Here is a 13,202-nt window from a genome sequence, read left to right as displayed (position 1 = left end):
TCGACAACAGCCACAAGCTATGAAAATGGCAGTTGGAAGCTGTCACGAACATCCTATGACTCCTGACAACAGAGCTTGAGAGACGGGCCAACGGGCGTATCTAAAGACGGGAATGAAAGAGAGAGGAAAAGAAAGCAATACGAGAAAACGTACGCAAGGCCTGGTGTTGATGACAGTAGGAAGGAATGCACATTCTACTGTTTACACGTGAGTTCGCCGAGTCGACCCGAACCATTTCGTTCTAACGCGGGTGATGTCGAGTACTCAGCGAAGTTTTGGTACTAGCTGACTGTTCACTGGCCAGCCACCGCGCCTGTGTCGCGGTCGGGGGCAACGCACTGCGTCACGGGGATGCTTGCCGTAAATTCAGCACCTAAGGATAGAGTCACTGAAAAGTTTGGGTGCAATAACAGTCTAAGCACGGACTCGGAGCGAGACCTGCAGGATGTGCTTGCAGAGCGCACCGCGTTGTGAGACCGCGTCTTGGCGAAAGATGTTGCGTTGGGTAGCCTAGCCGTCACTGAGTAAAGTATGGCGGGATTCCGCGATAGCCAGTTTACCCTGCTGCTTTGCTTTTTCATGGTCCAGAACCGATGAACTTAACCAGGAAACCCCTGGTCCTGCTTCGCTGCTAGCGCCTTCGTCGACGGAGCTGGTGCCTCGACTATCTGCCACCGGTGTTCGCAAGGGACTTGTGCCCGTCAGGCTCGCGACTGCGATGCACCAGGGGCTTACGACGCAAACGGTTCACTCCCGTGCGATCGATACGGCCAACCAGCGCTAGTACGCGTTATTCGGTCATTCTTTTCGGGGAGCGCCAGGGCCTTTCGAGGTACTCCTGATCGGGTACGAACGCTGGCGTGCGCGCTATGGCGCTATGTTGCGCTGGACGACCTCATCTTGAAGAGCCTATCGTCGAGTCGAGGGTTCTCACCATCGATATGCTCTCAAATAAAGCAACATTCTTGCCTAATGCTGTTAGGCGACCAGCAAAGCTCTGGACGGCAGATTCACGTTTGAGGGAGCACGTTGCCAGCCGAATTTTTTCCCCTGAGTGCATATGCACAGACGCTTAGCAAGGCTACGATGGAGCAGCAGAAGCACCCGCAGCAGAAGCACCCGCAGCAGAAGCACCCGCAGCAGAAGCAGCGCTATTTCGTTGCTCATATCCGACCCACAGCGTGCATGAACGTTCCCCGAGCTGCGGATACTAACTGTTGGTTCGAAAAGGCGTTGCCAAGTGCCTAACAAGAGGTCTCTAAGGGCTTTTGATTTGTCAAGAGGACCCCTGCGCTTCTCGTTTTTGTGCGTAATAGTTTTCGAGCACCTTCCACGCACGCACACCCATGAATCCGTCAGGTGGTGATTCCCCGCGTGCGGCAAACGCCCGCATTTTAGTACCCGAGATGAACAGAAAGTCGTCTGCTCTCGATGGATCGAAAAACGCCATTTTCCCGATCTTTTTGTCGTAGGCCGCCACTCGAAACGGGAGGATCTCGAGTCGTTCGAGCCCGAGCGCGCTCAGGAGCACTTTCTTCCCGTGCCATGGATCGTAGAGGTCGCGATCGCCATCAGGGTGCTTGACCCCAGCTGGGTCCCGACCAACGATGTAAAACTGGCAACCTGCATTCATGCGAGCTTTGGCGTGCCATTGCACCTCGGTTGGGCCTGCGTACATCATAGGACTAGGGAAAATCCCGAGCATGGTGGATTCTGGATCAAGAATGCCCTCGGCGATCACTTCCTGGTTCTGTAGGATGCGTTCTCGAAGCGGTACGTCGTCGGCCTTGACGCGACCACCAATCTGGTGCACCAGTAGAATCGGGTTGCGGTAGCCACGACGCAGGAGGTCTTCACGGCAGCTCGTCATGAGCAGCGCGTGTCCATTATGGATCGGGTTCCGCAGCTGAAACACAAAAACAGCGTCGGCACCGCGTTTGTGGAACTCACGACGAAGTTCTTTCGGAGTCAAGCGGTATGCATCCAGACCATCGTTGTACTTGATGCGCTTGAGGACTTGCAAGTCACCGCCTACGAGCCAGTTTCCTGAACGATAGATGACTTCTGCATAGGGATGTTTGGGGTGCGTCGTCCCGAGTTGTCGCGCGCAGCGCTCCTCCTTGTTGTGAACGTAGAACTCTGGGTTCCGGAGAATAGCAAGGGGCTCCTCAGGCCGTTCGTGCCATGTAATGCAAATAGCGTTCCGCCCGCTGGCTTCAATGGCCTGTCGCTGGGCATCGTCTACCGTGAGCACAATTGCCACAGACTGGTTGTATAGAGTTCCGCTCGTAGAACGCAAGCAATTGAAATGAAGGCACTGCAGATACTCCTCTTCGCGCATATAGCCGCGCAGGGGCGATGCCCAGCCCTCGCTCAGTACGTGAAGCCACTGCAGGTCGGTCTCCTCGGTCAGCACAACGCGCGGCAACGTTCGTGCTTCGGCCTCGAGTTCAGGGCGCATTGCCTCAGGAACGAGTAACTCGATGACGTCGTCTGTAGACCCGCTCACAGTCCAACCCGGAACACTGCGCGTGGAAACCTTGGACGTCTCAGGCGCGGTTGTCATTTGAAACGGCAAGGCTTGCTGGCCTCTGCAGGAAGGTCCTTCTAGTCCCGTGGTTCGGCTCCAGGTCCACATTTGATTCGCGGACGACGCACCGTTGACCTTCAAGCCGGTAAACCTACGCGTCGACTGTTTTTGTAGAAAAGGCGCTACGAAAGCGAGGTACAATGCGTCTCTCATGATAAACGCTGTTCGTTGCGTAGCAACAAGCTCAACCAGTAGCTCAACAACCTGTGTATGATAGCACCACCACCACCAGCGGCAGCAGCAGCAGCAACAGTAGTAGTAGTCGCACTATAGCTAAAGACGCTCGACAAAAGCGTCCGTCGTTGTCGATACGCGCTGCCCAGCGCAGCCCCGCCGCCGGGCATCGACGGCAGCGCGTGTGTTCGCGTCTACGAGCGGCCGCTCCGGGATAGGGCAGCTGGTTACGCGAACGCACAGCTGCTACTGCCACTGCTACAGCTGCAGCTATCATCCGTTTCGACGATCGCGTTGTCTGGACTGGGTGCTGGTCGGGGCCGGCTCACGCGATGAGCCTGCTTCAGGGAAGCGTGTACACTGCTAGAGACTCCAGGTATGCAGAGGCGTTGCTCGCCATATATGGTGTCGGATAGATGCATTGAGCCAGGAAATCCAAAGTCGCCATCGATCCAGCGGTGTTGATCGCTTTAGATGGTGTAGGATAGATGCATTGAGCCAGGAAAACTAAGCTCGCTATCGATACAGCGGTGCTGGTTGTTTTAGATGGTGTCGGATGGATGCATTGAACCAGGAAAACTAAGCTCGCCATCGATACAGCGGCGGTCGTTGCAGGTGTGCGTGGCGATCGCATGCTCAGATGGAGACCGCTCGACTACGCCACCTGGTGCCGAATAAGACTCATTTTGTTGACGTGACGAAGGCCGCGCTTGTATGAGACTGCGCAAACGCAAACATTAGCGGGCGCCAGCCGCACGAGGAGGCAACTATGCATGGCTGCAGCTGTTGCGTTCTAGTCTCAAGCGCCTATTGGCTTCGATGGCCTAATGCGTATGCCATACAAGCGTAGTCGGTTGAGCAGCAATCTGAGCAGGCAGTATGGATGGACATGGAACATGCGGCTCTGGTGATTATGATGGGGAAACGGAATAATATGTCCATGTGCCGGGGCAAGATAGCCGAGCCACCACAGCCCTTAGTGGCGCTCTGACGGCCGCCAACGCGTCACGCATTCGAGTCTGTCGTGCCGCTAAAGCGAGCTCTAGTACAATAAAGACTCTACCGGTGATTCGAGAGTTCCGAAATTATACCGCACCGAGACACACGTGTGACATGCTCCAAACGGGCTCGTCGATCACGCTGCCGAGCGTGATGCGATGCATACGGGCATGCACGAGACGGCATCGGAGCCAAAGGACCCAGGGCCCGTTCTCATAGGAAAGCATTACCCTGTTGCCATAGCATACGGTGCTCGCACCAGCATCTACATACGTGGTGAGCACAACGAACAATGTGTCACGACCATGGGGGTATATCTATTCACCCACTTTTCGACGCCTCCCAGCCTTTTTTGACCGACTGCCTGGTATCCGCTACAGTTTATCCAGGCACACTTCGACGCTGAGAGGTTACCTTACAAAGGCGGCTCGCGTCAGCGCCTCGGGTTCCGTCTCCAGCAACACAATTCATCTTATACTGATACCAGCATTGAACTCTCGTTTCATAAGCTCCTCGCGTACATTGCCGCTGGCGGAAGTCAACAATGCAAGCATTCCTCTTACTCACGCCCTCTGTATCAATACAACCTCGGCATTGTCTCGTCGGGCAAACTCCTTTTCTCGCCCATATCTCCTCGTCTTCTGCTTCTTCATCACTTGCTTTCGTTCGCCCGATGATCAGCAAGAAGAAAATTTTTTTGATTTGTTTTCATCGGACGTGGCATGGAGAGCTCTCCGAAACCCCTAACTACCATGCCCATAACCCCCACTTGAATTTTTATTGCTTTAGTTGAACATACTTCGAACACACCTGCTGCAAACTGCGAAAAGCATTTGACGACACGTACCTTGATGTGGAACGTCATTGAGTTGAAAGGCGAGAAGCGCGCTCCGTATCATCGTGCACGCGCTGGCGTACACCGCGATCCGTTGAGCGGTTGCGCCCAGGCAGGAGCGCGCTACTGCACAGGGGCGCAAAAACAGCGCCGCTGCCGCCCCCTCGCCACATTGCCAAGCGCCATTTGCGCTGATCAGCAGGCGGCGAAGGCGGAAGCGTCGCTGACGCCTGGGTGATTCGGACAAGGCATCGCGCGCCGGCTGCTGCTGCGCACACCGGCACGCATGATGATCTCGATTCCGTTCGAGCGTGCGTGTGTAGGCGTCAGTTGGGGGGGTGTGCGTGCGTGTCTCCCGAAGGTTGCGGCTGACGGGGCGAGCAGTTGTATTGCGCAGCGTGGAGTATCGCTTCACCTTCGTCAAAGATGGATGATGTCGGCACAGAGCGAAATCGTTGGCAGAACGGCCAGCTTGGAAACGGCGGTGACTGGGGACCTTTTGTGGACAACGCACGGGCGAACCGTTGGGGCCTAAGCGGCAACGGCTACGCACACCAGCTGACGGCGAGGCGTGAGTCAGAGCCACTGCACGTTGCTGGCGTTACACGGCACCGTGGTAGATGAGTACAGCCTCCTCGTGGATCAGGTGAGAAAGGCTCGCTTGCTGGTGTCGGGTATTTTCCTGGTGCTGGCAGCGCTCTCGTTTATACCGATATTCTTAGACCGTGACGTGCAGCTGACGGCGCTCTTGGGACTCGTCATTTTTCTGGCCGGCGCGCTTGTGCGTTTTTACGCGAGCTACAGGGGCCCTGGGAGCGGGCGTTGGGGCACCAGCAGCGCGGTGCGACGACGAGCGCGCACAGCACGGCGACAAGCGAACGGCTGGCGTTGGCGTGTCGCCCTGGAGACGCCGCCGCGTCACCTCTTGTCTCCCCAGGAGTTAAGGTACATCCAGATCATGCAGCGCCTGTCACTCGTAGACCGTGATTTCACTCCACAAGACTACGAATTGCTCCTAGAACTGGACTCCGGTGCAGCGGCTATGCAAGAGTTTTTGCACGGGGCGCCCCAAGATGCCATAGACCTACTTCCTTGTTTTACGTATAAGGAATGGATGCAACGGGGAAGTGCCACATCCGAGAGCAAGCGCTCCAAACTAATGGACAATCATGAGAACCTGACAACACGGACGGAAGCGGCGTCACCGACGGAGCCGACGACGGCAGGGGCTCACGCTGAACCCGCCGCCACACAAACCGACACGGCATCGCTCCTGAAGCCCGCCGAGACCGCGGACTCGGACGCGAACAAGCCAGCTTCATCGAGTTGCAAACTGCAGTCCGAGGAGGAGCGAACCGAACCAGATGATACCACATCAGTTTGTGTTGTTTGTTTAGATTTCTTTCTACCTGAGGAACGGATTCGAGTATTACCGTGCCTTCATCAGTATCATCAGCAGTGCATTGATCCCTGGCTTCGGCAAAAAGCGCGGTGCCCGGTCTGCAAATCGGCAATCCTTTGAACGTGCCCATGGGCTACACGGGCACGATTATTGTGGACACGCGGTTGTCATGCCTTCAGGCCTGGCTGATCTCGCGTGCAGTTGTGATCGACCCAAAAATGGAGATGGAACGATGCTGGCTGGACAGCGCCGTTAGTTGGAACAGGCGTCAGAGGGCGCCTCCAAACGAGTCAAGGCACCTGAGCGGATCTTGCGTGGCGAGCGCCCGCCGCAGCTTTGCGTTCGCTCCGTGGCAACGGCCTTTTCGATGTTTCGTTTGGTATCATTGCATAGAAGGACAGGAGCCACGGAGATTCTTGCTGTATTGTAGAGCTCTTGTGACCACGGCTTGGTATGCTTCGTCTTTTAGAGATCTGTAAACCGACTCGCAACCTTGCTCAGGAGCTCAGTGGAACGCGGAATCGGCTGACCCTGTTCAAGCGGATTCCTATGAAGTGTCCAGTGCTTGCAGTGACGCATACAAGGATTCCAGTGCATCACGGGATGCTGGTCGCCTCAAGCGACGATGAGCTTTTGCAGGAAGCGCCGAATCAGACGACGCCAAGCCTATTTTATCGTTGCAATGCTTCCGAAAAGAACGTCATCGACGATGATTGACGCTGGAACGCATACGCTAGTGGCGGCAGCTTTTGTCGGTGCTCCGTGCTGAACTGGACGCGGATCACGCACACCATGGTCTCCAGCGCAAGTCGTTCGCGGCAGGTGCACATAGCTTCGAAGCTGATATTCAGGAAACGGTTTGTAATGGTGTGACATCGCTGGATCGAAGCAGGTCCTCCTGGATGCTCCAGTACTGAACGCCGGCAACCGGGAAAGCAAACTCAGCTCCTTCACCGATAGTTTCGATTCACACTAGTTCTAGACCAGTCTCCACGCTGGGGATAGAGACCTGGTAGAGCCAGTGACTCTTCGAAAGCCGAGCACACCGCGGGTGCTGGTTTGGCTACAAAACACGCCGCTACGAGTGTCGTGCGGAGACACAACAAAGGCTTTGCCGTACCCTTCCACGGACCAGCTGGATCATTACGATGCCGTGCGGATGTCATCCGTTTCAGGTTTCCAGCACGAAATCGAGGCCTACCTCTGAGTCGCTCGACAGAGTCGATCAGCACCATCATAATTAGAGCTTCATGGTTCCAAAACAGCCCACGCTTCCTCTAGAAAGTGCACGTTCTAGAGCGATACACGTGCTTCAATACGTCGCTCCAAGGTGCACGCAACGTTCTCTGCAACTGCACGTGTTAGGTGCTCGTAGAAGATCCCTCTGTGCACACACGCCGGACGGAGATATCATCCGATATGCGATACATCCCATGACTTTTCAGGACGGCGTGCTTACGCATGCGACTCGCAGACACCATGTAGAGGAGTACGGACACCAGGAACACTGTGCACACGGGGAGCTCTACGTGCTGCCTGCCGCACTGGCAAACGCTTGTGCCGCGGGTTGCGTCTATGATGTTCAACGCAAGCTATCTGCTGACCGACGCCACCGTTCAACCTCAAGTATCCGGGATCTGAGTTCGGAAAATATCAGCGAGTTTCAGGCCTTGAGGAACCTGGATGGAGACCGCTAATTACGGGAACGCGGGGCAGTATGATGAGCAGCGACTCGTTGCAGGACCCTGGAACCCCAGAACAACTCGCTGGTTCACGCTGCTTCGATTCCTACTTTTTCGACTTGGCTCCCGGATATCAGTCGAAGGTTAGTCCTACGCATCCCTCGTTACAGCATGAAAAGCCAGCGCAACACGGTCTGCGGCAGGGCAGACGACCTAGACGGTGCACAATACGTGTTCTTTCCCGGCAAGGGGTGCCCTGGGTGCCTCTAGCTTGTTGTGCGCATTTACTTACTGCTGCCGACTTGTTCGTACGAGGACTTGGTTCAACAATGAAAATCACTCCTGAATCCGTAAAATATGGCCAAAACCTCGAGGCTTTACGTGTCTGCACATCAAAACACATCGACTTGCCAGGTTGCAGCTGTGCAGAACCCGTTGCGGCGCTTAGAGATTGCAGGGCGCTGTCGCACAGCTCGAAGCGGTCGATATCACCTCCCGGTCGTCTACGTGCTGGAGACGTTTGCTTCGTTTTCAGCAAAGTTAAAAGCTATCTGAGGACTTGTGGTGCAAGTTCGTGGATCAGAGCAGCGAGCTTCCAGCGATTCAAGTCGCATGAGCGCCCTTGGAGAACGCTCGGATGCAGAGGCTTCTACAAACCTTCCACTCACAAGAGGGGTTGTGTTCGACGCTCTTCGCTCGTCTCGGCGGTGTTCGGTTCCGCGGGCGCCTATCGAACTCTAAGCTTCGACGAAAGGAACGAGATAAAAAGCGCCAGCACTGGTTGGAGCGTTACTGGTTCCCCAAACAAAGAGCCGCCGCTGCAGCGGCCGCACGCGAAAAGAAGCTGCCCCGGTATCTCGCGAGTTTCGGAACTGAGAACGGCCCTAGTACAATCAGAGAGCCTAATTTGCCACCTCTGCAAAGCTACGCTTCCCTATATTACCGACTATGGACTTGTCGCAACCCAGGTGAAGCTAGGACGCATCTAATGACGGCGACGGCTTCGGAGGCGTCTGACTCGGCGCGTGAACCGACAGGCAACGCTTCGACAGCGGACGCAGTGAACAAACGACCTGAACAGTGTACAGCGACCCTGCTGGATGTATCTGCAGTGGAATCAAGGCTTGAAGAAGCCCGCGAGGCACTGCGCCTCTTCATTGCGTCGGCGCAGCAGCGTGCCGCAGGGCCTTCGTTGAACAAAGCGCTCCACCTGGGTCGATGCCTTTTGCGCGTGCAGCGTGTCCTGAACAACGATGTGAACAACGGGCGACGTGTGGAAGCTTTCTTGCATGAACTCGGCATGGGAAGTGTCGTTTCGATGCTCCCTCAGACATGTGCTTCGAGCGCTGCCCGAAAACACTTGGATCCTGGAGATCGAGTGGTCTCCAGCGGCACCGCGAACACCACGCACTTGACCAACGGGCAGTTTCCAGGAAAAAACAGTCCAGGAAACGCGAATAGTTTACGAATTGATACAGAGCCGTACGCGCAGGCTGCGGTATCGGACTCGATGGACGCACGAACCCTGCGCCGAGCAGTCTCTATAGCCATCTTGCGCAGTTTCAGTGCTCCTCGAAGCGTAGATGATTACAGCGCATCAGTGATCTGGAAAGAGGACTCCTGGGCATCCCACGTGGCATTCTTACGGAAACCAAGCGTTCAGCAAGCTGAGAGCCTCATCCGACCCGACCTGAACAGCCTCGGTGCATACACCATCATCATGTCGAGCTTGCTGCGAGCCGGCTGCGATCAGGCAGTCCTTGTAGTTTTCGATTTACTCACCAGACGCAAAGGAGAGACGTTGGACATCATTGTGTACAATATTGCAGCCCAAGCGATGGCGCGCCTAGGTCAAGTGGAGCGCGTGCTCGAGCTCATCACCACGATGATGCGCGCGCCGGCAACGCGCATTGCCACCGCGAGCGCTGCACCACGCTGCGAGCCAGACTGGATCACCTGGCGCTCCGCAATCGAAGCGTGCCTGCGACGGCGGGACGTACACGCTGCCTGGACGATGTATACCCAAGCGACGACATACATGCGTCAACGAGCGCCACCAGAGCAGTCTGCGATGCATGACGCCCAGGTCGGGCTCGCACCGCTATCCGTTCAACGTGTGGTGGCGGCCGCGTTATCCAGCGCAGGTCAGATCGCGCCCCTGCTGCAGATGCTGCACGCATGGCAGCAGACAGCACACACGGATCCCGCGGACACGTGTGCATCGCGCACGGATCCGCAGGACGCGGGAAACGCTTCGATGAAGCCGACACGCGAGCACTGGTGCACGCAGCTGGCGATGTACGCGCTGCAGGCGATCCGACAGGCGGCGCTGCGTGTTCACCGGCAGCGCGCAGCGGATGTGACGGCTGCCTCAGCAGGCAGCTGCCGCGAGGCCAACACAGTGATGCAAGAATGGTCTGCTGTCGTGGATTCATTACAGCAGGCGTACGTGACTCGGAATGAGGAGCATCCTGGGGGAAGCGTGCACGGGCGCGAGGCAGAAAGAACCGCTGCGTCCGGGCCGGTCCCTGAAATTCCGATATCGCCCGACGCCTTGCCGCCGGTGGAGTACGTGATCCAGGCGCGATGTGCGCTCCGCCAGGCAGGCATCGTCTGGGATTTCGTCCAGGAGTACAGGATATGCGATCGTACTGATGATGGTGGCGAATATGCAGAGACCGAGCGATCACTCCACGAATCGACGGTGTTGGCGATCCTGGAGATGGCCGCGGCACAGGCGGATGTGGCTCGTGCGCGACAGCTTTATGCACATCTCGAACGCCGCCGTGTTGGATTAGGAACCCGTGCAGCTGCTGTTGTATATCTGGCGAACGCTCTGGTGAAAGACGGAAACTGGCAGGAGGCCTGGTCTATGGTCCAGTCCCTCAGTGGCTTCGACCCGGTCAGACGTGCGCGGGATAGGCACTGCCTCCGAGGCATCCTGGACGCCTGCGGGGACGCTACCGTTCGTCAAGAAATACTGGAATCGCTAGGGCTTGGTGCTCGCGATGTTGACACGGTTGCCGGTGCGCAAATACGTTTATAAGTGGTATTCGAAAGCGAATGGGATCCGTCGTGGATACCGCAGCGCTGTCAACCTGTTACAGGTATCCGGAAGCATTCACAGTCTAGACACTACTACTACTTCTACTGCTGCTGCTGCTGCTGCTGCTGCTGCTGCTGGTGGTGGTGGTGGTAGTGGTGCGGTTCATGTTGCTGTAGACGCCGCGAAGGCTCTCCGCTCGTCTCTCATATTGTGCACACTTACACGCGCGTCGGTATGAGATGTATGCCGCTTGCTGGCTTTTCTTCTGCAACCATGGTCAAGGCATAAGAGAAGCACGCAACATCCGATGCGCTGGACATCCAATGGATGCAAGGCAAGAAGCGAGCTTCGAGGGCCATGCGCCTCTGGCAGGTGGGTGCTCCCTTTGGAAGCAACATGCAATTCCTGAACGCGCACCAGCCACAACGGCTCCCGGTCACAAGCCATGATATCATCGCTGGATCGGGGCGAAGGGCCATTGCCCCAACCCCGACGCTTGCGTCGTCGTCATCGTCGTCGACGGGTTCTGTAGCGGATCCGGTGCCCGGGGACGACGCTGCTGGTAGACCAGCGTGAACCATTCCCGGAGCGCTTGAACGCGCTCGTGGAGCATGGCCACCGCGCCCGCTAGTTGCATGAGCAAAAGGTGCTCATTGCGGAGCGTGTTATGCAATCGTTGAATGGTGTTGGTGTTGGTGGTGGTGGTGGTGGTGGTCAGGCTCCCCGATCCAGAACCAGACTCTGGCTGCGAGTTTGCAGCTGCAGCGTCCGAGACATCGATCCCCAAGGCGTGCAGTATCCCGGGTTGCGAAGACGAACCCACCATCGCTGCCAGCAGCTGTGTGACTTGAGTGAGCTTCTCTTCACAGAGCGCTGCGCGCTGCTCCAAGGCCGTCGTAACTGCTTCCATAAAACTTGACGGAAGGTGGATCGTTCGACTCGGAGCCACTGCTGTGTCCCTTTCAACATACCAGGCTCGTGCCGTAGTCAACGGCATCGACGACGACCAAGAAGATGACGACGGAAGCGCTGCGCTCCCTGGAGCGAGCTGCTGGCTCCCATAGACGCCACTTTCTCTGGTTCCGTTATCGAATAGGGCTGCATGCAAAGCTTCGTGCAGGTCGCATACATATTGCATAAAATGGATCGCTCCATCTTTCGCTCTTTTGAGTTCAGCGACTAGTGTACTAGAAAGCGCCAGAGCAGTTCGTAGCGACATTGCCTGTCCGTTTACATCGGCCAGTTGCTTGCGCAGCGCAGTAGTGGCACGTGGGTTTTCCTCGGAAACACCATGATCTGCAAAACGTTGCATTTCCAGACAAAGCTGTTCCATCTGTTGCAGCTGCTGACGCATAAACGGCGACAGATCCTCAAAATTCACCCAGTCGGGAACGCGCTGCTCCGTAGGTGCTGGTGCCGCGGTCGTAGCACCAGAAGCGCCGCCAGTGGTACGGAATGCAGACTGGAACGCACCTCCGGTACCAGCGTTCAATGGATTCTGGTTAAGATTCATCCCCTGACCCGTGGAGATGAACTGCGTCCCGGTCGTGGCACTGTTCGGCCAAGACATGAACGTTGACGTGTTGCCGAGCTCGGTCGCTGGCTTCAGGGTCGACGTCGATGCCGATGACGCCGCAGTTGACGGCCAGGCGCCGGACGCTGTCCCAGAAGTCGCGTTTGGAGTAGCTCCCAAAGTTCCACTTCCATTGGCGGAGCTAAAGAGCGATGTCGGGAATCCGGCAGCGCCATCCGCGTACTTGTTCGTCTGTGTATCCCAGGAAGACTGTCCGACATTTCCAGGGAACGAGCCAGCATTCAGTGCAGTTGACCCAACGGGAGTAACCGGAGTCGCTCCACCAGTGGACCATGGAGTAGTGCGCGGTGGCGCCCAAACGGGGTTCTGTGCCGCGAGTCCCGCTTGGACAGTTGCAGAGGAAGCGCCACTGGTTCCCGGTTGAAACCAGTTGCCACCAGACGTCAGATTCGTGGATGCTCTGTTCATAGACTCTGGAAATGATCTAAAACGTCTCCGTCGTTTGGGCTTTTGGCCAGGCGCGCTACGTTCCCTATCGCCCTAGTGCTGCAGTGAGCGCCAGTCCGTTCCTGGCGCCTCCAGCAGGTTCGGAAGCACCTTGGCTCGGTGAAGGGCCTCCGCGTTGCAGTGCTTGTTCGAGAGCTGTCGCGCCAACTGTTTAAGGTCGAACGTAGCAGATACCAACGCCAAGTGGGTTGCCTCTAGCAAATCGCGCAAAAACAGACTGCGCGCCTGGCAAAAGTTTTTGAGAACCTGACGCCCGCAGCGTTTTCTCAGAGACTAGCAGTGTGCTCGCCTATTCTATCTTATAGGGTGCGTATACCTGTAGGCCTAGAGTTCGTTCGTCCACGTCCGTTGAAGCGCTCGCAGCGCAACGCAACACGACAGATGGCCGAAGAGGTTTCGTGCAGTTGCGACGCTGCGCCAGCCGAAAGGACTC

At 56.6% G+C, this 13,202-nt stretch overlaps 4 protein-coding genes and 1 non-coding gene across 5 annotated transcripts; 2 read left to right on the top strand and 3 right to left on the bottom strand.

The window, feature by feature from the left end:
• Positions 1-1,276: 1,276 nt before the first annotated feature.
• Positions 1,277-2,743, bottom strand: CYME_CMS096C (sulfate adenylyltransferase; the record flags this gene model as incomplete). The annotated part of the gene is made up of 1 exon (XM_005538713.1): positions 1,277-2,743. The coding sequence occupies one exon, from the start codon at positions 2,741-2,743 to the stop codon at positions 1,277-1,279; it is 1,467 nt and encodes a 488-aa protein (XP_005538770.1).
• A 2,813-nt stretch (positions 2,744-5,556) lies between these two features.
• CYME_CMS095C (hypothetical protein, conserved) lies at positions 5,557-6,120 on the top strand (the record flags this gene model as incomplete). Its single annotated transcript, XM_005538712.1, has 1 exon — positions 5,557-6,120. The coding sequence occupies one exon, from the start codon at positions 5,557-5,559 to the stop codon at positions 6,118-6,120; it is 564 nt and encodes a 187-aa protein (XP_005538769.1).
• Positions 6,121-6,449: 329 nt separating this feature from the next.
• On the bottom strand, positions 6,450-8,116 carry CYME_CMS094T. Its single transcript, XR_002461650.1, has one exon. It is a non-coding gene; the product is annotated as a hypothetical transcript (transcript).
• Positions 8,117-8,319: 203 nt separating this feature from the next.
• CYME_CMS093C (hypothetical protein) lies at positions 8,320-10,728 on the top strand (the record flags this gene model as incomplete). The annotated part of the gene is made up of 1 exon (XM_005538711.1): positions 8,320-10,728. One exon carries the CDS (start codon positions 8,320-8,322, stop codon positions 10,726-10,728), a length of 2,409 nt encoding a protein of 802 aa, XP_005538768.1.
• A 451-nt stretch (positions 10,729-11,179) lies between these two features.
• Positions 11,180-12,730, bottom strand: CYME_CMS092C (hypothetical protein; the record flags this gene model as incomplete). The annotated part of the gene is made up of 1 exon (XM_005538710.1): positions 11,180-12,730. One exon carries the CDS (start codon positions 12,728-12,730, stop codon positions 11,180-11,182), a length of 1,551 nt encoding a protein of 516 aa, XP_005538767.1.
• Positions 12,731-13,202: the final 472 nt, after the last annotated feature.

This window comes from Cyanidioschyzon merolae, chromosome 19, assembly GCF_000091205.1.
Source record: "Cyanidioschyzon merolae strain 10D DNA, chromosome 19, complete genome".
Taxonomy (NCBI): Eukaryota; Rhodophyta; class Bangiophyceae; order Cyanidiales; family Cyanidiaceae; genus Cyanidioschyzon; species Cyanidioschyzon merolae.
Note: the sequence above shows the minus strand (reverse complement) of the source record. Positions and strands in the feature narration are given on the sequence as shown.